At 38.9% G+C, this 24,714-nt stretch overlaps 1 protein-coding gene across 5 annotated transcripts in view; it reads right to left on the bottom strand.

Annotated features, from left to right (window-relative positions):
- Nucleotides 1-7,526: 7,526 nt before the first annotated feature.
- The window catches only part of scube2 (signal peptide, CUB domain, EGF-like 2), a 159,145-nt gene continuing 141,957 nt past the window's right edge, over nt 7,527-24,714 (bottom strand). For 4 of the 5 annotated variants that reach the window (XM_048545799.1, XM_048545804.1, XM_048545803.1 and 1 more), the window contains 5 exons: nt 19,531-19,692; nt 18,721-18,918; nt 17,525-17,677; nt 15,255-15,334; nt 7,527-8,448 (listed from right to left, as the gene is read on the bottom strand). In XM_048545799.1, coding sequence (XP_048401756.1) covers nt 8,296-8,448; nt 15,255-15,334; nt 17,525-17,677; nt 18,721-18,918; nt 19,531-19,692 — 746 coding nt within the window. In that variant the 3' untranslated portion in view covers nt 7,527-8,295. The remainder of the gene's footprint in view (nt 8,449-15,254; nt 15,335-17,524; nt 17,678-18,720; nt 18,919-19,530; nt 19,693-24,714) is intronic. The other variant, XM_048545800.1, reaches the window with a different exon arrangement.

The following is a 24,714-nucleotide window of genomic DNA, read 5'->3' as shown; positions in this document are numbered from 1 at the left end:
TCCTCTGTCTGTCCACTGTCTTTCTCTCTCTTTGGCTCTATCCTATCATTTACTCCCTAACCCACTTACCTTCCTATTTTCTGCATATAAACTGACGTTTTCCCAGCCACCATCAGCTCTGAGGAAGAGTCACTGGACCTGAAACGTTAACTCAGTTTTCTCCTCCACAGATGCTGCCACACCTGCTGAGCTTTTCCAGCAACTTTGTTTTTGTTCCTGATTTACAGCATCCACAGTTCTTTTGGTTTTTATCCTGTTGGAATTTTTCCTTATCTTTGAATTATCTGATATAAAGAGGAATTATAAAATGAATGCTGAACCCATCAACTGGGACTGCTACAAATCATTTTAAAACAACTTGTGGCCTTTACAAAGTAAAAATGCAAAGAAATTCTAAACAGATAAAACAGATCCATCAAGCAAAGAAAGTGAAACATTGTGAGGAGGAGGTACTTATTTATCATGCCTGTGTATTATGGTCTTGGGATTTGCAAACACACCTTTGACACTCCGTTGAACCTCATGTGCTTTGAGCAATAGCAGTCACCTGCCTCCAGACCCCTAGCAGTTCCCAGTCAAATAACTGAAACCCCATACTCTGTTTTCAGAGCCTAAGCTCTACTCTGTTTTCCACCACACACGTAGGCAACTGAGATTCTCCCATTAAAAGCCGCTTTTTTGTGACCAGTGTAAACAAATACAAACCTTTAATGAAATCATGTTTCACTGGAGGTTGATGATGTTGGAATGTAATACATGTTAATTCGATTTGTCATTTTACTTGTGCTTATCACACTTCATAATTTGGTTTGAGTTAAGAAGATGCTGGTGAGAAGATATGTCCTATGGCCAGGATTTGATGCAGACATGGTCACGTTCGTGGGGCAGTGCCCAGAGTGTCAAAATTGACAATTTGAGTTAAGCATATTCATTTTTCTCAGTTTCAGTCATTGTGAAATTACAGTACTGCTCTATCTTGATAATTGGATCAAATTAAAATTGGAACTCATCACCCCAAGTTTAATTTCATCTTTTCTACCATGTCCAAGTGAAAGCACTGTTGTAAAAACAACAAGAAGTTCCTCTCCCCATTCCCCTTTTCTGATGAAGGGTCTAGGTCCGAAACGTCAGCTTTTGTGCTCCTAAGATGCTGCTTGGCCTGCTGTGTTCATCCAGCTCCACACTTTGCTATCTAAGAAGTTCCAGTTCGCTGTTTGCTCATCTGTGCCACCATCTTGGGAGTATTCCTCAATATTTCAGACCATAGCTTCAGGCTGAATTCAGTAGTAGCCTCTAATACTAAGTGTATACAATTACAAGTTGGAACACTATTTGGGAGGCCAGGCAGAAAATGTGGGTGCACTGAACTGCCTCCCACTCACAGATAACCACTGGTGGTACTGCCACCAGAACAGTCTGTAAAGGCTTTAAATTTTCTGGACACACTTCCATTCACAGCTGATGATATTAGACTTTGGATGCAGACAGATCCAGTCTTGGCAAATCTTACGGGGGTGATGGGGAGAACTAAAGGGCTGTCACAAGTAGATTTGAAACCTTTTTGGACTCAGAGACCAGATCACAATAGGGGATGGCATATTACTTTGGGGTGCAAGAGAGTGATTGTCCCAAGTAAAGGTCACTGCCAGATACTCCGTTAGGATCATCCAGGGGTTCCCAAAATGAAGATGTTGGTGAGAAGATATGTCCTATGGCCAGGATTTGATGCAGACATGGTCACATTCGTGGGGCAGTGCCCAGAGTGTCAAAATTGACAAGAATTACTGCCAACAGCTTCCTGAACATTTGTGGGAATGGCCGAGTAAACACTGGGATCAGCTACATGTAAACTATGCAGGTCCTTTCATGGGCTCAACATCCTTAGTCATTACGGACACCCACTCAAAGTGGCTGGATGTGCATAAAGTCCATTTGTCAAACATGGGGATGATGACAGAAAAACCTTGCATATTTTTTGCAATACACGGACTCCCAGAAGTATTGGTCACAGACTATGAGCCATGACTACCCAGTCAGGAATTTGATATTTCCTAAAATCGAATGGCATTTGAGATATAAGGACAGCTGCATACCATTCATCATCCAATGGTCTGGCAGAAAAAGCAGTCTAAACTTTGAAGACAGGCTTAAAGAAATAGGCTACTGCTTCATTAGATACCAAACTGTTCTTGTTCCTAATTAATTATAGATACATTCCTCATGCAACTACAGGGATAGCTCCAACAGAGTTGTTAATGGGGAGTTGCTAATGCACCAGGTTAAATCTGATCTTTCTAGACCTGGGTGGGGGTGGGAATGGGGAAGGAGATGTGAGATGGCATCAGGAACACCAATGCCAGACACAAGACTCCACTAAATGAGAGAGTTTGTTTTAGGGGATGAAGTTTGCTGTTCGAACCATGAGAATGGCCCTGTATGGGTAAGAGACATGGTTAACGCAAGGTGAGGGCAGTGACATATAACTTCAGGTCGGTGCAAAATGTCCTGATCAAGCATGTGGGCCACATGAAGGCTTCAAACTTGCAGTTGGTGCGGTTGCAAAACATGCCCAGTTCCTCAACAGCCTTTCTAATTGTTCCAGCACCTGTGAGTTCTCCCTCTCTGTAAAGCATTAAAGATACCTTGGAATTTGAGGTGGACACAGCAGATGTCACCAGCTTGAAGGCTTTGCTGCCTGAACAGAATGAATTTCTTTCGAGATGCTTTGAGCACACAGGTGAGCTGCTGTGCATTACACACTACCCAATTCAGAGGCAGAGTTGGAGGAACCTGATTGGATGCTAAAAAGCCCAAGGAGGAGCTAGAAAGAGAAATTTAGCCTATGTCACTGATTTCAGAGGGGAAGTGACTCTAAAGGCCAGCCAGGTGGACCTCAGAGAATATGAGTTCCCTGACTGGGGCTGTTAATCTGGTCCAATCAGGAAGGCCGGGCTGACAGATAAGAAGAATGTCAGAGATTCTGTTCACTCAGACTGCTTACTCTAAAGGAGCCAGATCAGTGTTAAGGTCTCTCCACGTGTAAATAAAAGGTCAGTTGGTGATGGGATACCAGGCTCTGTGGAGTTATTTCACACAGTGCAAGTTAAAGACATCTGTTATCAGGTAATGGTGCATGTGGACATCATACATTGACCTACTCTCCTGATTAAAAATCTTGGCAACAAGCAGTCATTCAAAATTACACTACACGACATCCTACTAATAGCTATGAAGAACAAGTAATGTCAGGCATGCTATAAAGGTTCACTTTAATTCTACATGTTCCAGTCACCTTCTAAGGTAACTGGCACAGTTTTCCAATTGGCAAAACTGGCAAGCACCACAGCAGGCTTTCAATGTTCTTTTTAAACAAAATAATTAAGACTGTTGCATTAAAGAAAACAAACAAAGCCACATACAACAATTTAGGAAGATCTTGTCATAAGCAACACAAAAGAAAATTTAATCCGTTCCCAGCAATATCCTTTATTGTCACTCAAGCCCAGTGAAATACCACTCCTTTCTTCATTTTAAAATTTCTTAACAGGGGTCACAAGCATTTCCTTTCTGTGCTTTTCTATACATTCACATGGTATGATTCCCTTCCTCTCTCTCAGAAGTTCACACCCAGGCTAACTCACTGAATTTTCTTCACTGAACTCTAAGAAAAGTTCAGACACCTCTGCAGCCCTGTCTTCTTGTACTGTTGTAACAGCTTAAGACTTCTTAGTAATTTTATCTAGCTCTGATGTCATGGACATTGCCTAAACTAAACTGCCCTACTGCTGGTATGGGTCCTTCTTCTTCTGAACTGAACGTGCCTACTCCTGTTTCTATTTATGATTTTATGGTCTTATCTCAATTCACAGTTCAAAACAACATTTTAATTAAAGCCTAACAATTTAAAATAACTTTCAGACCTTTGTTTTTTTAAAATTCATTTTCACTCAACTAAAATGAAAAATCCATTATTCATCTCCATTTTAGAATCCAAGACGCCAAATTGTAATACATTATAATCCTTCATCACGATATTCTCATGTAAAACATTACAACTTTTAAGTTTCATTTTATTGCTCCTCAAAGGTCTAATTACATATCAAATGGGATATAATTTTAGACTGTTGTTTTCTAATTTTGTAATGTTTGATATTTGTTCAGTTGTGCTGTTTTATACAGGGAAAATACTAATTATATGTCTGTACAAAACACCAGAAACCTTTTAATATACTGAAAATACTCAAATAGCAACAGTTTAATACTTGGCTTTGCATATTGGCACCAAATTGGCATTTTTTCAGATCAAGCCCAGAAATTTCTGAGAAGTTTTGGCATAATTACAGCCTATGAGCACAGTTGCACTATCCTAGAGGAAATTCACAGGTAACTGAATTGTGCAGGTTTATGCAATAACAACAGCACATAAGTCTCCTTGATCATTTACAATTCTCACCAATCATGTCAAACAATGCCTAATTAATTCATTAGCATAATGTTGCCCCCATGCAAAAGATCAGAGACTGTGAAATTCCTAAATCTACACCCATTTTGACAGTAATTTAGTTTGTAACCAAAATTAGGTTCACTAATCATATCACTAATTCTTACTATTTCTAGCAATTTTTCATATCTTTCATATTTGCATTGTTTTCACATATTCGCACATTTCTATCTGGCGCCAGAATTTGCTATATTTCAAGAGTTGTTTTTCAGAAATATGCCTAATGTTCATAGATATTCAAAGAGAAAAGATGCCTTGTTTCCATATTTTGACTGGATTCTAATCATTAGGACTGAATATGGCTCTCTTTGTATTGTTTTCATTTAAGGCATGTGCTGATGAGATTCTCAATAATCTTTAGTTACATTGCCTTTTACAAACTTAATATAGAAACCCCACACATTTAAGTATATTCGTAAACTGAAGAAATTGTATAACATTAAAGTACATTGAAACATATATTTTTGCACCATTACCCTTAATGATCAACTTGCATCCATCATAGTGATCAATGATAGATCTCATAAGTACCAGTAATCCTTCTTGTATCAATTCATCATTCATAATCTGTATGTGTAAAGATTAAATCAAGCAATATGTTGTTTTTCACAGTTCACATGGATCCAAATATACAACTTAAACTATGCATCACTTATATTTGCTAAAATTCTGGAGGCACCATTGATGAAATAACTACAGAGTGAAATGGCTACTAAAAAGAGACCTGGCATTTTCAAACAAACTAGAAAATATTATATAATAATGACTAATACAACAGTTTCAAGGTTAAAATTTGTATTTCCTTGAGTTAATATTAAACTTTGTAGGACACACATTTGAAAACTTTATACATAATTTACATTATCATTTAAAGCATAAGGCAGCGATATCTGTTTCAAACTAGACCGAAGTGATGTGTGAAGCACCAACTTTGCAATAGATCACTAGTAGGATGTAAACCATCTCACACTGCTTTGTCCAATGATTTCTCTTAAATTAGTTATAAAACTAGTTCTACCTGTAGTATTTGAGCATTAATCTTGTGACATAACCCTGTGAAAGTTTTTAAGCAGAGGTTTTGGCAGAAAATGCATTCAATCAATATTCCAAATTCGATTTCTTTCTTCAAAGATATGCTATGAATTGATGGTGATCTTATTTATTTCAGATTTCCATTGCTGTATCATCCTTGTTCACTTCTTTAGCTATCTAATCACTAAGCTCTGGAACTCTATCCCCAGATCTCTCAATGCCTTTTCTTCCTTTAAAAGCTCCCTTAAAATGTATTTCCCTGAACAGATTTTTGGTCATTTTATCAGATCAGTGCCAACTTTTCTCAAAAGAAAATTCCCATAATATGCCTTGGGACTTTTTAATTCATTAAAGACAACATAAATACAATTTGTTGTTGTTTGGAGGGGTGTTTGCAAATTAAATAGCTTCTTGACAAATAATTATGTGCCACATCTCTACAATTTCTTGCCACTTTCCATGGTGAACGTCTCTAGAGTTTCTAGGTTGGTTATACAATTCTCTCACCAACTGTTTTTGTTTATCCATTTCTTTCTTAAAGATGGTCTTTAAAAACTAAGTAAATACAAAATTCTCTAGACACTGGAAATTTGAAACAGATAGAGAATGCTTGAGAAACTTAGCAGGTCTGGCAGTGTCTGTGGAGAGAGAAACAGAGTTAGCATGACTCTTCTTCAGTTACACTGGACTCAAAATATTAACTCTGTTTTTCTGTCTCCTCACTGCCAGACCTGTTGAGTTTCTCCAGCATTCTTTGTCTTTTCTTCCAAAACCTTCCTCATTGACCAAGTTTTTGATCATGTATTCTCGCATATTCTGTGTCAAATTTTGTTTGAGAACATTCCTGTCACAAAATACTTTGTGGCATTTTATTTTGTTAAAATGGCCATATAAATACCAATTGTGTTGTGAAAAAAATGTTTTTTGAGTAAGAGTTGGCTCACAAATAGAAAGAAGCAAGCACAACATCACACATTCTATTATCTCCTGATGTACAGAAACATGAGGGCCTAATGATTTTTTCATAAGATGAAATTCTGTTGTTCATGTGCTTTACCAGGAACTCTTATTTTTCCAGGTGATTATGTAAAACTTTAGACTGATATTCTTCTTTCACTGAAAAAGGGAACACATTAACATGTAAATGGGAACCTGTCTGGACAGATTCATTTTCCTGCAACTCTCATATGTCCATAGTTTCATTGTGGAAATACACACTAGATTGTGGATTCAGTCTTAATTGTTCAATCCATCTTAAAGATGGTAAAGATTGTCAATATTGCAATTTTTAGGAAGAGGTGGTGGTGGAAGGGATCTACTAAGAGGACATTTCGAGCTTTAACAACTACATTCAAGACAACAGACACTGAACTCAGAGTAACATATAACAGACACTAAATGCATAGGAACAATGCTAAGTAGGAAACAACTCTTCTAAAAACATTGTGAAATATATAAACAATGAAAGTACAAGCATAAACATATTCATTACCACATGAGTATGGTAACACTTGGAGACCACTGTGATGTTCAAGTGGCTTAATTAGTACATCATGTTCAATAATGCAGAAATAGGGTAACAATCTGTAACTTACACAAAGCTGCACAGAAGTAAAATATTGCTGATACCGGAAATCTGAAATAAAAATAAAAGTACTCGGAATACTCAACAGGTCAGGCATTTTCAAGTCAATGACCTTCCAAGTTCAGATAAATTATCATCAAACTGGAATATTAACAATCATTTTCTCCTCAAAAACTGACTAGTCTGCTGAGTATCAGAGATAATGGGAACTGCAGATGCTGGAGAATCCAAGATAATAAAATGTGAGGCTGGATGAACACAGCAGGCCAAGCAGCATCTCAGGAGCACAAAAGCTGACGTTTCGGGCCTAGACCCTTCATCAGGCCCTCTGATGAAGGGTCTAGGCCCGAAACGTCAGCTTTTGTGCTCCTGAGATGCTGCTTGGCCTGCTGTGTTCATCCAGCCTCACATTTTATTATCTAGTCTGCTGAGTATTTCACATATTTTCAGTTTTAGTTTACCTTTTTTAAAAAAGCTGTACCACATTAATTGAGATAAACTAGAATCTCATTGTATTGTTTTCACAGCAGAGGTTAAAGTTAACAATAGTTCACTAGAATAAGAGATCTAAATTTAATAAAGGGCATGTGGCTGTAGTAGTATGACTGATTTACTGGATCAGACAATGCATTTCGATGGTACTGTATGCAATTTCTGTGCACTTGACTGGCACATAATACAGGCTTCCAAAGTATATTTATAAGTTGTTCCATTAAATAAGCTGTCTTAATGCAAAGAATGTTTAAAACATATAACTATATTAAAAGTCAACCACGGCATTTTGTTTTTGGGAGTTATTGGTATTTGTAAAAGCTGCTGGTACTATTGTTGAGGGGTTCCACGGCATTCTTTTTGTTAGCTCTGCAATGGTATCACATTTTTCAAAAAAATGACAAAGGCAAATGTGCAGGTAGAACAATTCTGTTGCTTAATACATGAAAACAAATTGAATATTGTCTGCATTTCCATAGTGAACACATTGTAAATCATTCATGGTGGAATAGAAACAATGTTCAATGTTTTAGGTATGTAACAACATTTGATGATGTAGAACACCCAACCTTTATGTTCCTATGTAAAAAAGTTCATGCAAAGTGTTGGCGAACAGATTAGGTGAAACATTATAAGTTTTTATAGAGAAATTGCAAAATGTTCAAAGGATATCACAAACTTTCAACTATTTGTATGGCCGTAGAAATCTGGAAACTTTTGAACGTAATAGTCGAATGAATGACCTTGGAAACATTTCCCGAGATTCTTGTGCTGTGTATTTAAAATAATTTTGTGGATGTGCCAACACATCAAACAGAGCATTGATGAGCTTCTTGTCCTGAAAAAAAGAAAGGTACTAGTGTCAAAAGCAACGTTTCGCAATGATTAATAGTTAAAACAAAAATGGCCGTTACGGCAACTAATAAGCAATTCTGATTTAACAAAATTTGGCATTACAAGCCAACTTTGTAATAGAACATAGAACATAGAACATAGAACAGTACAGCACAGAACAGGCCCTTCAGCCCACAATGTTGTGCCGACCATTGATCCTCATGTATGCACCCTCAAATTTCTGTGACCATATACATGTCCAGCAGTCTCTTAAATGACCCCAATGACCTTTCTTCCACAACTGCTGCTGGCAACGCATTCCATGCTCTCACAACTCTCTGCGTAAAGAACCTGCCTCTGACATCCCCTCTATACTTTCCACCAACCAGCTTAAAACTATGACCCCTCGTGCTAGCCATTTCTGCCCTGGGAAATAGTCTCTGGCTATCAACTCTATCTATGCCTCTCATTATCTTGTATACCTTAATTAGGTCCCCTCTCCTCCTCCTTTTCTCCAATGAAAAGAGACCGAGCTCAGTCAACCTCTCTTCATAAGATAAGCCCTCCAGTCTGGGCAGCATCCTGGTAAACCTCCTCTGAACCCTCTCCAAAGCATCCACATCTTTCCTATAAACTATAAATGTTGCAGTTAAAAGATTTCCAAAATTGTAAACTTTGACCAAGAGGCTTTGTGAAGATCGAAGAAAAAATTAAATCATCACGGAGTAGTGACAAGTACAAAAAATGTGAAAGGAGCTTGTATAGATAAAATACATGGATAAAAACAGAGATAATGGGAACTGCAGATGCTGGAGGATCCAAGATAACAAAGTGTGAAGCTGGATGAACACAGCAGGCCAAGCAGCATCTCAGCAGCACAAAAGCTGACACTTCAGGCCTAGACCCTTCATTAGAGAGGGGGATGGGGAGAGGGTTCTGGAATAAATAGGGAGGTGGGGGGGAGGCGGACTGAAGATGGAGAGAAAAGATGATAGGTGGAGAGGAGAGTATAGGTGGGGAGGTAGTGAGGGGATAGGTCAGTCCAGGGAAGACGGACAGGTCAAGGAGGCGGGGTGAGGTTAGTAGGTAGGAAATGGAGGTGCGGCTTGAGGTGGGAGGAAGGGATGGGTGAGAGGAAGAACACGTTAGGGAGGCAGAGACAGGCTGGGCTGGTTTTGGGATGCAGTGGGGGGAGGGGATGGGTTGGGCTGGTTTTGGGATGCAGTGGGGAAGGGGAGATTTTGAAGCTTGTGAAGTCCACATTGATACCATTGGGCTGCAGGGTTCCCAAGTGGAATATGAGTTACTGTTCCTGCAACCTTCAGGTGGCATCCTTGTGGCACTGCAGGAGGCCCATGATGGACATGTCGTCTGAGGAATGGGTGGGGGAGTTAAAATGGTTCACAACTGGGAGGTGCAGTTGTTTACTGCAAACCAAGCCGAGGTGTTCTGCAAAGCAGTCCCCAAGCCTCTGCTTGTTTCCCCAATGTAGAGGAAGCCACACCGGGTACAATGGATACAATATACCACATTGGCAGATGTGCAGGTGAACATCTGCTTAATCTGGAAAGTCATCTTGGGGCCTGGGATGGGGGTGAGGGAGGAGGTTTTGGGGCAAGTGTAGCACTTCCTGCGGTTGTAGGGGAAGGTGCCGGGTGTGGTGGGGTTGGAGGGGAGTGTGGAGCGGACAAGGGAGTCATGGAGATAGTGGTCTCTCCGGAAGGCTGACAAAGGTGGGGATGGAATAATGTCTAGGGTGGTGGGGTCAGATTGTAGATGGCGGAAGTGTCGGAGGATGATGCATTGTATCCAGAGGTTGGTGGGGTGGTGTGAGAGAACAAGGGGGATCCTCTTGGGGCGGTTGTGGCGGGGGCGGGGTGTGAGGGATGTGTTGCAGGAAATGCGGGAGACACGGTCAAGGGTGTTCTCGACCACTGCGGGGGGAAAGCTGCGGTCCTTGAAGAACTGGGACATCTGGGATGTGCGGGAGTGGAATGCCTCATCCTGGGAGCAGATGCGGCGGAGGCGGAGGAATTGGGAATAAAAACAGGTTGTGTCAGAGATGAGATATTTGGTGAGAGGAGGAATGTAAAACTTGTTTTTGGCACTGTTCAGGGATTCATCAGGATTTGTTCATTATTGATCAATGCTGACTGAAAAAGCAAACAGAATGTTTGTACTTACTTAGTTTTTGTACTAAATTTATCAAAAATGTATATTTCTTAGAATTCCTGAGCTGTGAATGGGAAAAGGTAATCATAATCCCCAATATTGATCATTAGGTAAGTGCAGGTCCGCGGATATTGAAATGGAGATCACGTGAGTTACTACTATCAATGGAAATTTCTCCAGTCTAAATGTTTACTCACAGAAAAGGCATGACAAAAGAAATTTGAGAGAATGGAAAGACAGTATCCTAATGAACTCATATTTTTGTACAATCAAAAATATCAACATTGGCCAAACCTTCACAGAAACACAGAATAGGAGGTCATTCAGCCCATCATATATTTTTTCCAACTTTTCCTACCTGTTCCCGATAACCTTGCAGGCTACTTCTATCCAAATTGTCATTAAATGCTTTCTTGAATATCTCAATTGAACCTGCCCCAGCACACTTCCAGGCAGTGTTACAAAACACACCACTATTAATATACAAGTCAACCAACGATTTCTGCATGATAAAAGAAATACATCACAAGCTGTGAATCTTCTAAACACTGTCTTTTTATGCTGTATTGCCATTCTATGTGGCTGCCTACAATCCTGATAACTTTGTAGGCCTCAATTAAATCTTCCTCTTCTGTTGCAAAGAAATCAGTCCCGGCCTATTCATTCTTTCCTCATAGCTAAAACTCTCTATTCGGAGCAACATTCCTGGAAATCCCCTGTGTACAATGTCTAGTATAATCACATCCTTTCTGTATGCTCTCTAGTGCAAATACATCCTTTCTGTATTTGGCGATTAGACATGTACACTGTATGCCCAATGGGATGAAATGAACTAACAGCCAGTTGGATTAAAATTACACACCGAAAATCTGTTGATAATTAACCTATCAAATTATATTAGCAACTACTAACAAAGCACCTTGGGATACTTTACTATCTACAATATCTGTTTTTGCTGTTATTAAATTAAACACAACACTGAATTAAGCAGAGTAAATTAGGCATGCACCACAAATTAAAACATCAAAATATTTTACTGGGATCTAAACAAAAGCAGAGTAAAGATTCCATACTTTTCCTAAACTCACATTATTCTAGGAACTCAGTTCCAAATTCTTGAGGTGCTATTTTATGTACTGTTATTCACCATAGCAACATGACTCATTGTAGCACAGAGTACACTCTGTCCCAAGCAGCAAGCCTTCAGGTACTTGTGAAGGTTCAATATTAAAGGACACATTTCAAAAATGAATAGAAAAATCACATTATTACATATAAATCATTGAGTTGTACAGCACAGATGCTTCAGTCCAACTTGTCCATACCAACCAGATATCCTAAGCTGAACTAGTCCCATTTGCCAGCATTTGACCCATTCTTCTCTAAACCATTCCTATTCATACTCACGTGGCTGCCTTTTAATTGCTATAATTGTATCCTCCACCACTTCCTCTGAAAGCTCATTCCGTACATGCACCATCCTCTGCGTGAAAAAATTGTCCCTAAGGTCCCTTTTAAATCTTTCTCCTCTCACCTTAAACCTATGCCCTCTAGTTTTGGACTCCCATACTCTGGGGAAAAGACCTTGGCTATTCACTGTACAGATATCTCAAAATGGTTTATCATCAATTAAGTACTTTTGATCTTTGGTCACTGTTATAAAATAGGAAATGCTGTTGCTAATTTCCACAAAATGGATACACCCACAAATAACAATGTGATCACAGAATATGTTTATGATGGCGATTAAAGGATAAATACTGGTGCAAAAAAAGCTGCAAAAATAAGTTGTGAAGAGGTCCTGACAGAAATATAAAAGCAAATCCAAAAGACCAAAGGATCTAAATAGTAAAAATGGTACAAAAAAAGGACAGGTGAAGCCGACTAAGGGCAAGTTAGGGGATTCAAGTATACGAGGTGCTAAATGATGAGTTTGCAACTGTCTTTATCAAGAAGGAAAAGTTATACTTTAAAAGAAAATAACAAAAACAGGTTGAGCAAGAAATCAATAAAGTGGAGGCATTAGAAAAGTTGGCTGTATATGAAGTTGATAAATTGCTGGGTCCATAGCTGGGAAACTTGAGGTTTCTCAGGAAGTAAGGATGGACATTTTGAGGTTGTGGCCATAATCTTGTAAATGTCCTCACAAAACAAGATAATACCAGAGGACTGGAGAAATCAAGTGTCGCTTCCTTGCTCAAAAAGAATATAACAGTAAATCCAGCAACTGCAAGCAAATCACTTTTATCTTGTTCTGAAGAAAAGTCACTGGACCCAAAATGTTAACTGATTTCTCTCTAGAAATGCCGTCATTTCTATTGAGCTGTTCCAGTGATTTATGTTTTTGTTATTTTTATCTTTTTAAGAAGGACACCTTAGAATGATATTCCAAGGCAAAATTACCATTTATTTGGACAAATATATATCAATTAAGGAAAGTAAGTGCAGATTGTTAAGGGCAAATAGTATTTTAACCATTCTGATTGAGTTTGTAAATGAGGGATGAAGAGTGTGTATGGATTTCCAAATAGTGTCACAAAATCCCTACAGTGTAGAAACAGGCCCTTCAGCCCAACAAGTCCACACCAAACCTCTCAGCATCCCAACCAGACCCATCCCCCTAATCTACATATCCCTGAACACTACAGGCCATTTCGTGCGGCCAATCCACTTAACCTGAGATAACAAAGTAGGGAGCTGGACGAACACAGCAGGCCAAGCAGCATCTTAGGAGCACAAAAGCTGATGTTTTGGGCCTAGAGCCTGCACATCTTTAGACTGTGGGAGGACACCAGAGGAAACCCATGCAGACATTTGCCTGAGGCTGGGATTGAACCTGGGTCACTAGTGCTGTGAGGCAGCAGCGCTAACCACTGTGCCACCATTCCACCCAAAAGGGTAGACTAGTCAGTAAAGTATAAGTCATGGAGTTAAAGCAACTATAGTATTATGAATTTGAAGTTGGGTGAATGGCAGGGAACAGAGTAATTTTTTTCAAGTTGAAGAAATGACGTATTAAGGTTCTCCCAGGGTCAGTATTAGGATCACTGCTTTTTTTAACTTATATTAATAATGACCTGGTTTTGAGTGTGCAGACAATTTTTTAAAAAAAATTTATAAGTAATGGGAATGGATTCACAGTCTTAAGGTTATGAACTCAATATTGAGCCCAGAATGTTGTAAAATGCCTAGTCTAAAGATGGGATGTTGGTCATTCAGTTTTCACTGTAATTCGCTGGTGCATTGCAGCAAGCTGAGAACAAACAATCTATTCCCGTTCCTTCCCTTTCTTATAGCTCCACTTGCCACATTCCCTGCTGCCATGTCCTCTCTCCCCTTGCCCCACACCAGTGGTACTGTCCATTCTTTCTGGTCTGGCAGTTAGACAGACCACTGTTCTGCCATTCTCACATTCTGATTACTTAATCTGAACTATCAACATCTCTTCCACCCCAGCACTCTGCCCCCACTCTGACTAATGTGTAAATGCTGTCACCTCCACACTTCATGTTAGTTCTGATGAACAGTTATCTCGACTCAAAACATTAGCTTGCTTTCTCCCCACGGATGCTGCTTGACCACTGTCATCGCCAAAATTTTTTGTTTTCAGTCTGTGTTAGGAGGCCTGAGGAAGGGTCACTCAACCTGAAATGTTTCTCTCCACAGATGCAGCCAGACCTACTGAGCTTTTCCAGCAATTTCCATTTTTGTGTCTATGTTAGGAGCGCTGATGTTAGCTGCAATGCTGGAATTCTCTGTGGATTCTACATAGGCGTCTCAGTGAGGAGTCAAAGGCAGTGGGACAGACTGTGCTGTTAGAACTCAGAAGTAGTTCTAGGAATTCTTGTTCTAAGAATATTATTGTTGGAATCAGAGTTTAGAAGTAGTCCTGGGGAGCTGAGAAAACAGGAAGGTCCCTGGCTCAGTGTCAGGGAAACCTGAGAAGTCAGAAGAAACCAGTGAGCAATAATTATTCACTGAAACTGAGAGACAGGGTTGAAAAGCTCATAAGCAGCATTTGCTTTATGTAACTCAGCATGACTGGAGTTTGAGATAAAAATCCAGGTGCAGGACTGGCTCAGTAAGCTAACTGCTGATAAAGGGCTAGACTTATACTTGTCAATGAGTTCTGGGGTGTATTTTCGAAGTCCAGAGGACCATAGCCCCAGAGAAGAATAGTGATCAACTGGAACATGAGCAGTTGTTTCCTCGGCCATGTCAACAAAACTGGCAATTATGATCCTTTGTGAAGTTTAATGAGATTTGATGCCCACTATGTCATTGATGTCTGGCGGGACTTTGAGAAATCTATGGTATCTGTGTCGGTTGTATTTGCTGCTCACTGTGCTCTGGGATGTATGATCACAATCCATTACATACATTTACCACTTGGTAATTTATTGTATGACTATTATAATGCCATCTAATACAATATATTGTTTGTTCAAAATTGTGGAATCTTGTCATTTTATTCTCTTAATAAGGACCCCAAATCTCACCAAATACACATCAGCGTTTACGATATTCTATTTAAAGAATGTTGTTAGATGTGAATTCTTTGTGTATCAATGTTGAAAAATGAAACATGAGAAAATGCTAATTTCAAATACTCCTTCTGATATTAACTCATAGTAGTACCTTCAATATTTCTTGATGGTTTTCAGATGCGTACAATCTACCATCTCGAACTATATCCTCAATCAACTCTTGGTAATCCTCTGTCATGGAAGGAGAAAAGAATTATTTTGATGGCTTTGGCAAGTACAATTACAAAAAAATCTTCGAGATGGAGGTTAAACAACTGGGCTGCAGGGCTTTTCTTTTCCCCTCTGCTTACATTTGTTGGAAGTTTTCTTGCATTGGGAAGAATTTAACTTTTCCCCTAAACCAACTATTTTCTATTAATACCTTGAATAAATTCTATTGCTCTTTTATATTAATATCCCGCAACATCACAGCACTGACTTCAGCAATCATAAGCTAGAGGGGAAGAAGGGGAGAAATTCAGTTGTAACCCCCAGCATTAACAGCCTTTCATAGAAGAGAGAAATGCAGTATGTTAAATAACAAGAGGTCAAAGTAAAAACAAAACGGAGGATGTATTCAGCAGCTCCTAGAGGATCTATGGAGAGAGAAACAGGGCTAATATTTTAGGTTGATGACCTTTAATCTGAAATAGGAAAATTTAGAAACATGATAGAATAAGAGAGTGAGGGAGGGGAGAAGAATAAGCTCTATATTTTGTTTAAAGTTCAGAAAGCAGGAGCGATTAAATGAGAAAAGGATTCACGATGCGAGAGCAAAGGAAGTGGTAATGGAACAAGAACAAAAACAAAAACTAAGGTCTGACTGGAATAATCATGAACAGCTGCTGTCTGAAAGAAAAATGGAGAGAGAGAGAAAGGATCGGGGAACTGAACTCAGCAAACGGAAAGAGAGAGAAAGGATCGGGGAACTGAACTCAGCAAACGGAAAGAGAGAGAAAGGATCGGGGAACTGAACACAGCAAACGGAAAGAGAGAGAAAGGATCGGGGAACTGAACTCAGCAAACGGAAAGAGAGAGAAAGGATCGGGGAACTGAACTCAGCAAAAGGAAAGGAAACAAAAATCAGGAACAGACCACAATCCAAACTGACAGAACTCAATCTTGAGTCCATAAAACTGTGAAATGCCCAGTCAAAAGGTGGTACTTTTGCTATAACTTTCATTGAGTTTGAGGACTGAAAGGTGTTGGTTTGCTAAGTAGTGACCCAATCTATATTTGCTTTCCCCAATGCAGAGGAGACCACATTATGAGCAGCGAATTCAAAATTGAAAGCACGCCAATAAAAATGTTACTTCACCTGGAAGAAGTGTGTGAGGTCTTAAATAGTGGGAAGAGATGACATTAAAAAAGGGAGGTTGTTGCATCCCTGAATTTTCAAGATTAAGGGCTGTAGGTAGAGAATGGAATAACTAAGAAATGGATGAGGGCATCATCAGAGAGTAATTGGAATGCTATGTGTATGGTGGTGGTATCATGCCAGAGTGGCAATAATGAATGATGATGATGAATTTAATATGGAGGCTGCTAGAATGGGAAGTTATGACAAGTAGAACACTGCCACAGTTTTGAAAGGTAGGGGAAGGATGTGAGAGCAGAAGTACATGAAATAAAATGGTCAAGGGTCCCATTCAGCATGGTGGGGAGAAAACCTCTGTTGAGGAAAAAGATATACTTATAGTGGTAAAATGAGGAGAAGACATCCTTCTGGTATTATTACTGGGCTGTTAATCCAGACACTCAGGTAATTTCTGGGGACTCAGGTTTTTATCTTGCCACAGCAGACAATGGAATTTCAATTCAATGAAAAGCTGAAATGACGATCATGGGTCTACTGTCAATTGTCAGAAAGATTCAACCAGCTCATAAATGTCCTTTAGATAAGGAAACTACCATCCTTACCTCACCTGGCTTACATGTGACTCCAGATCCTCAGCAATCTGGTTGGTCTTAACTGCCCTCTGGGCAATTTGGGATGGGCAAGAAACACTGGCCATGCTAGCAAAGTCCATATCCCGTGAATGAATTTTAAGAATGTTACATCAGAATAGATGCAATCGACACAAAGAAACTAGGGGAACAGAAGGGGGCTGAGTGGAAGTGTAGTCAAGGCTGCTCTGGAAGTCAGTGAGTATAAAGTGGATTAATAAATGTATTAGGAGTGGAATAATTAATAGCCTTTGTCCAGAAAAGAAGATTGGAAAGTCGAGCAGAAGGGAAGAATTTGAGATGGACCTTGTGACAGTGAAATGTATAGATTGGAAGCAAACATTAATGAAATTTTCCAGTTCAGGCAAGAGAAAGAAATGGTATTGATAAAGTCATCCATTTAAAAAGCATTATAGAGAAGTTATGTATAATTACCATCATAAGTAACATATGGAACCTGAAATCCTTTGCCACTATTCCCTTCATTGGACTTGAATTGAATCCATAATTTTCTTGATCTTGAGGTGAATGCTATGGGTCGTTCATAGGTTTGACAGGTTTCATAGGTTGTCACTGAATTAGACAATGCTGGTCAATTGCACAACAAAAACAAACTTAGCCATTCATATTGATAATTATTTAATGTAAATCAATTCATCCAAAGCTCAAATCAAATTCTATTACACAGCTGCTTTGTACTGTTGAGTAATTATGTATCCAGTATTGTTGTTCTGTTAATTCAAAGTTCACAATTAACTGTAGGTTACATAAACTAACATTTGTACTTATGGAAATCCAATGAAATTGAAATTTCATTGTACTAAATTTATACCACATTGGTTAACGCATTCATGTGATATTTTCATTTTTTTTTAACAATTATGTTGAAGTATTATACATTTCACACAAAATAAACTCATTTATGAAATTATGTCGAGTAAATTATTCTTGATGATGTACCTAGGGACAAAGTATGCAATTACTCAGTAACCAGATGTATATTATCATTCAATAACGAGATAATGATCAATAATGCATTTATGTGGACATCATTATATTTTAAGGAGTTGGAGTATACCAATTGCTAACATCCATATGGACGGCATGAATATCTGGCATTGATTTTCAACTTGAAATTAATCACTGAAATGAGTAGGACCTTGCTCATCCGCACTACACTCTGTCAGCCAGCATTTTTCAGAGACCTCACTGCTGAAATAAATGCATTGAATCGCATAGTACTGAGCTATATGAAGCAGAACGTTTGATCCCTGTACTTTGCTGAATTATTTGAACTCTTATGGTAGCAACTGGGAAAAGAAAGAATTGGCCAGGACTTTTCTCTTCTGATTAGTCAATAGTCTTTATTATGTATCTTTCCATGTGTATATACTACACACTGAGTCTGAATGTAATGTTTGCTTAAAGATGGTCATGTGTTATTGAATATGATTGCCTGCAGAACTACTTTCCCATCATGAACGTATCATAATCTTGAACCAGGAAGACTAGTAAGATATGAGGTAAGATAAAGTATTGACATTTTAACAAAAATACTTCCTGCTTACCTATATAAATCTCTAATTCAGAAACATGATAAATGAATTAATTTTACTGCAGTTCTGACTTACAGCTTTTTCTCATGACTAAGTAGTCACCACACTCATCATCAACTGGTAGAAATATTTCTGGGACAACAATAAGAATGCGTCGTTTTGGAGGTGGACTTAAATTCCAGGTGCATTCAACATTTGCAGGATAATCCCCAGGGTAATTTGGAGACTCGATATATCCAGTATAGTCTCCAAGTTCTCCTCCACATTGTCTGTCTGACACACAATAAACACAAAATTTAAATAAGAACTGCTACATACTTTACCAATAAGTCATCTGAAGCTCAAATTCTAAAACACACATATTCAAAAACATGAAGGTTGATTATAAAACATCAACCTGATATACAAACTAGGAATAGTATCCATGCTTCCCCCTTGTCTTATGCAAAATGTTAGAAAGCAACTGTATATCATTCTAAGACAGCTACTTATTCAAGCATTTTCAAGTGCTTGTTTATCTTCAATTATTTCATCACACATTTCTCTTGTGCAATGCCAAATGCTCAACCTGGCTAAATAATGAATAGAATGACCACTATTGTGATGCAGTAGTACATAATAAACAGATTTTTGGTAGCTGCTTAAATATTTATAACAACTCGCCTCTAATGTGATAAAACATCATATTGACATTTAACAATCTGTACACTTCAACTCCCAATTTGAACCTCTGCTATTTCCAGCTTTTTACCATATTGTAGGTACCTTATTCTATTCTTTCTTAGATTCAATGTTACTAGGTCAATAAATATTTATCCATAAGTTACATCAAAATGGATTACTATGCACAATAGGTGTGTATTCTTTACAGATGTTAACACCTACTTTTACATTGAGTAATATTAGTTGATCCATCAAAATCAGTAGTAGTATTTCCTGGACAAGCAATGCAGTAGTTCTGCCCAAACGCTGGCTGATACAGCCCCACTGGACATCGTATGCACTTGTGTGTGTTTGTATCATAAAAATGACCAGGTGAACACTGAACTGTAAAAATAGAAAGGAAGATCAAAACTAAATCTTAAATAGTTATCAAACGTAAAACTTACACTCTAGGTTTAACTGAGAATCCCATCAAATTCATGTCTTTACTCTGGCAGGAATCTGACAGAACTCACTAGAAAATCCAACCAAATAATTCCCTACAACCCATCTCCACACGCTTAAAAAGCCAATGACACTAAGGAGACTGAATTTGGGTTTTCTGCTTCCTTAGATCAGAAGAGAAGCCAAAACAGAGGTTAGCAACTTCTAAATACATTTCAGCAGGCTCCATCATAGGGGTCCAATTAAGGTGAATGGCATTAGCACATCAAAACATTAGACTCCCTTTAAAATTATGTGGTTACCTTTATTCACAGAACTTCAACAAGGAGCTAAATTGGATCTCAGCAGGGAAAAAGTCTGGGTTGAAGTAGATCAATAATGGAGGATGGTTAGGGGTGGAGACAGCGGTGAGACAGATTCATAGCCTGTGGAAATTTATGGCTATTGTGCATATTCCAGATCGTCTAACAACAAAAAAAAACTAGCTATCTTTTAAAATGAAAGAAGCATTGTCATTATAGCAGAACTGGCAGCCTTCATGCTCTAGCTGAAGTATCAATGCTCTAACACGCACGGCAAAACAAAGCTGTAAGCATGCAAGATAACAAAGTGTGGAGCTGGATGAACACAACAGGCCAAGCAGCATCTCAGGAGCACAAAACCTCACATTTCGGGCCTAGACCCTTCATCAGAGAGCTGTGGGCATGCAGACAGGCTGAGAGTGCACCCTGGTTCAATCAATGAAGTCATTACTTGCACTGTAAGTCTATGTTTCCTAAGCATCCGGTGATTGGATCAGAAAGGTGGCAGGAGGATGGACAATTATTGGATGCCAATGTTCGAGGGTGAAGAGTGCTTCCTGCTGGTGCCTAAGGATCTTGCGTGACATGTTAGTGAGTCAAATTGAACTGTAGGATTTGGCCTGGCACTTAGCTTCCCTAGGTGCTTCTGGTGTAACTGCTGTAAAGTATCTAACATGAAAGCTCGAAAATGACAATTTTCAGTGTTCACTAACACATCATACAGGAGCTAGTGCCAACATGGTTTAAAACTCTATCTTAGAATACAATTGCTAGGAATGTACTTTGGCTATACTGTGACAAAGAATTCTAGTATTTGTGCATACTTGGTTTTATTGTGCTGCTTGAATCTTTGTCTAGTTTCCAGGTGGTTGCCAACAAAAACTTGGTAGTTAAAGAAGTATCGAAGTTCAAGTACTCAGTAAAATGTTTCTCGTTTTGTGTTGTTAATCCCATCAGAACATGGGACAGGGCATCTGCATTGGTTTGCTGTTTACTCTGTACAAGTTTTGATGCCACTACAAACATATAAATTAGAAGCAGCATTTGGCCACTCAGTTCCTTGAGTCTACTCTGTCATTCAATAACGTCATGGCTGAACTAATTATCCACAATTCCAGCTACCTCCAATAATCTTTCAATCCCTTGCTTATTGGGTACTAGCTACCCCATCTTAAAAATATTCAAGGTCTCTCTCTTCCTCAAAAGGCAGTGGAAGCAGAGTTCCAAAGCCTCTATGGGACACTCTATGGGAAAAAGTTTCTCCTCGTCTCTGGCTTAAATGGATGACCTCATTATTAAATGGTGATTCCGAGTTCTAGATTCTCCATAAACTTCTTTCCACAAGAACCCTGAGGACTTTATATGTTTAAATAATTACCTCCTACACTTCTAAACTCCAGTGAATTCAAGCTTTGCCTGTCTAACATTTCATCATAAGAAAATCCATTTACTCCAGGTATTAATCAGCAAATTTTCTCTGAATTCCCTCCAGTGTGTTTATACCCTTCTGTAAATGAAAACACTAATACAGTACACAGTATTGGAGATATAATCTCACCAATGTCCTGAACAACTGAAGTATAACCTGCCTACTTTGATATTCAATTCCCCTATCAGTAACAGTCTATTAGCTTTCCAAATTATCTGCTGTGTATGCAGGCTCATATGTTTTGTGATTCATACACAGAAATCCCTCTGATTTCAGAACTCTGAAGTCACTCATCATTTCAACTTCAGCTTATCTTTTATTCTTCCTACCAAAATGGATAATTTCACATTTTCCCACATTTTACTCCATTTGCCAGATCTTTGCCCACTCGTTTAACTGACCTATATCCCTTGGAAGCCTCCTTATTTCGCCCTAACAACTTACTTCTGTTCCTATCTTTGTGTCATTGGCAAATTCCCTGTGATTATCACGATACCTTTCTGACAAGCTTCTGTTATTCCTTCCTTACTCCATTTAACCAAGTGATTCCTGTTATGAAGCCTGTACACTACTCCCACAATTGACCTCTTATCTTTATTGTTTCTCATCTCTCCGAAAATCATTTTTAAATCCTGATTTCCTCAACTTCAGTGATCTGTCTGTACTTTGCAGATGCCATCATTAATAAAAAGAGCCACCCCACCACCTTTTCCTTAGACCCTGTGCTTTCTACATGTTATGTATCCTTCAATATTCAGGTTTCATTCTATGTTATCCTGCAGTCATCTCTCTACAATGGCTTTCGGATCACACTTATTTACATCTATTTGCTTCACCAATTTTGATGTTTTGTTTTGAATGCTACATGCATTCATGTAAAACACATTTAATGTTGTCCTTTAGTCATTTTTGTAATTTCTAGATTTATCTGTTGATATATTCTTGAATGTGTACGCTATCACTTTCTGTCACAGTCTGTTAATTATCTCCCATATTAATACTGTTCTTTCTTGAAATGCCTCTTTAGAATGAGAGGATATAGTTTTAGGATAAGGAGCAGCAGATTTAAAACAGAGATGAGGAACAACCATTTCCCTTGAAGGGTGCATGAATCTGTAGAATTCACTACCCCAGAATCTGGTGGATGCCAGGATATTGAGTAAATTTAAGACAGCCTTTTAATTAGTAATGAGTTGAAAGGTTTTAGGGAGTGGTAGCAAAGTGGAGTTGATGCAGAGATGAAATCAGCCATGATTGTATCAAATAGCGATGCAGGCTTTAGGGGTTGAATTGCGTTTGCCAGATCTTGGTTCTTATGTTCTTTTGTACTCTTATATTTAGCAGATCTTACCAGATTTGATCCTTTGCCTACATTATTTTACATTAAATCCTCTCTATTTACACAGCATGCTAGAACAGTATTCCCAGTATAGTTCAAGTATAGAACATCCCAAAAATGTAGGCTTCACATCCCAGATTAAGTAAATTGGTGCCAGTGCCTCATAAAGCAGAACCCACTTCTCCCATATCAGTCTTTGAGGCATACTATCATTTGTCTAATCTGATGTGCCCTCTGAAAATGTGCACTTGGTTCAACAGTAATTCAAAGACTGCTATCTTTGAGGTTCTGCTTCTTATTTTGGTGCCTAGATTCTTCCATTAACAAAGAAAAAATTTTCCATTTGTCCGCCCTGTATCATTTTTACCTGCATCAACCAAAGTGATTTAATTCTTCCCCTCCCACTGCAAATTCCTCTCCAGTCCGGAGAAGTGTCCCAAACCCTGGCAGGCTACACAGGTCTCCCCCTTTTCTGTAGTGTCATGTCCCCTGGCAGTACTGTCCCTACTACCACCACATTCTTTTTTGCTCCAAGTCAAGCATCTTCCTATTCCAGAGTATCTTGATCAATCAGTTCATTGGCCCTACAGTGCTTATTCTCAATCAAATCATCGAAAAGAATCTCAAACCTGCTGAATAATTGCAAAGGCGCAGGCTCCTGCACACCTGACGTTTTGGTCTACTTTTACGCCTCACTTGCAATCACACCCTCCTTTCTTATTTCCTTTTTGGTGGAGTTTCAGTGTCATCTAAGTGATGCTAACTGCCTAAATGTGGGTCCTTCACTCATCTGCTCATCCAGGTACTGCTGACTGCCTGTTTTGCAATCCTCCCTTTCACCCAACCCACTTCCACATCATGAGTTCAGGGAAAACGTTTGTATTTTGGGTGGCTAATTCTTTAGTACTGAGCCGGAAGGCCAATGGGTTGTGGTGAGCCTGAATAGTAAATTGAAGTCACAGCCTTGTCATCTGAACATTTTTCTCAAGCTCAGGTAACAGCGAGGGTAAAGTTCGCAATATCTGAATCTGTATCTGTCTATCAATGCTTGGAGGCAGTGTATTAGTTTACAAGAACCATCATGCTGAAGTTAGAAAAGGATGCAAGAATACAGGACAATGCAGCCCCCTTGAAATTATGCATTCTTGTCAATCAGGCAAGAACTCCCCCAACTGACTGGCTCTGCTCATGAAATGCTGAAGCTCTGTAGATATGATGGGACATCTTGACGGCTTCAGTTTTTCTGATTGTCAGCATCAGTGCCAGATGCATTAACAAGATGGTCTAAAAAATACTATACTGGATTTAGAGAATTTGCTTATGTTTAAGTGTAAAGGTGGTACCTACAAGCACTGCAGTACTGCTCACACTGGCACTGTGCCCCAAATGAGAGTGACATTCATATGACAGCTGAACACTCTCTTGGCCTTCCAAATTCAGGTACATTGAACAACTCCGAACAAAAACCAACTGATAGAATAATTTCTAAATACATAATACATGTCATCAGTAATTTTAATTGTTCATCTAGCTGTCAGAAGTTGCTGTTGGTAACCAGTATGAAAACAAACTGAGTTCCTTTGTTAGCTTGTCATCCAGAAATGCCACGGATTGGATTTCCTTTCAATAGGCAATTTAATTGCATGAATTCCACAAAAATGAGTGGCGAGCCATAGAACTGAGTACAAGAAACATGCCTGAGCACCTACGAGTGGGTTTTATTACCAATGTTACCACTCGCTGCTGTAGCATGAATTTAACTTCTTGTCTCATCTTTTTCAAGCAAGGCTGTGAAACCTTTCACTCAAACATTGTGGATTGGAGCTGGCCTTAACAAAGCGTAATAAGCCACTTGTAGCTTTCCCAGATTCATGAATAGCTTTGAAAATTCT

The sequence above is a fragment of the Stegostoma tigrinum genome, chromosome 17 (genome assembly GCF_030684315.1).
Source record: "Stegostoma tigrinum isolate sSteTig4 chromosome 17, sSteTig4.hap1, whole genome shotgun sequence".
In the NCBI taxonomy this organism is placed as follows: Eukaryota; Metazoa; Chordata; class Chondrichthyes; order Orectolobiformes; family Stegostomatidae; genus Stegostoma; species Stegostoma tigrinum.
This window is presented reverse-complemented; position numbering and strand designations above follow the sequence as displayed.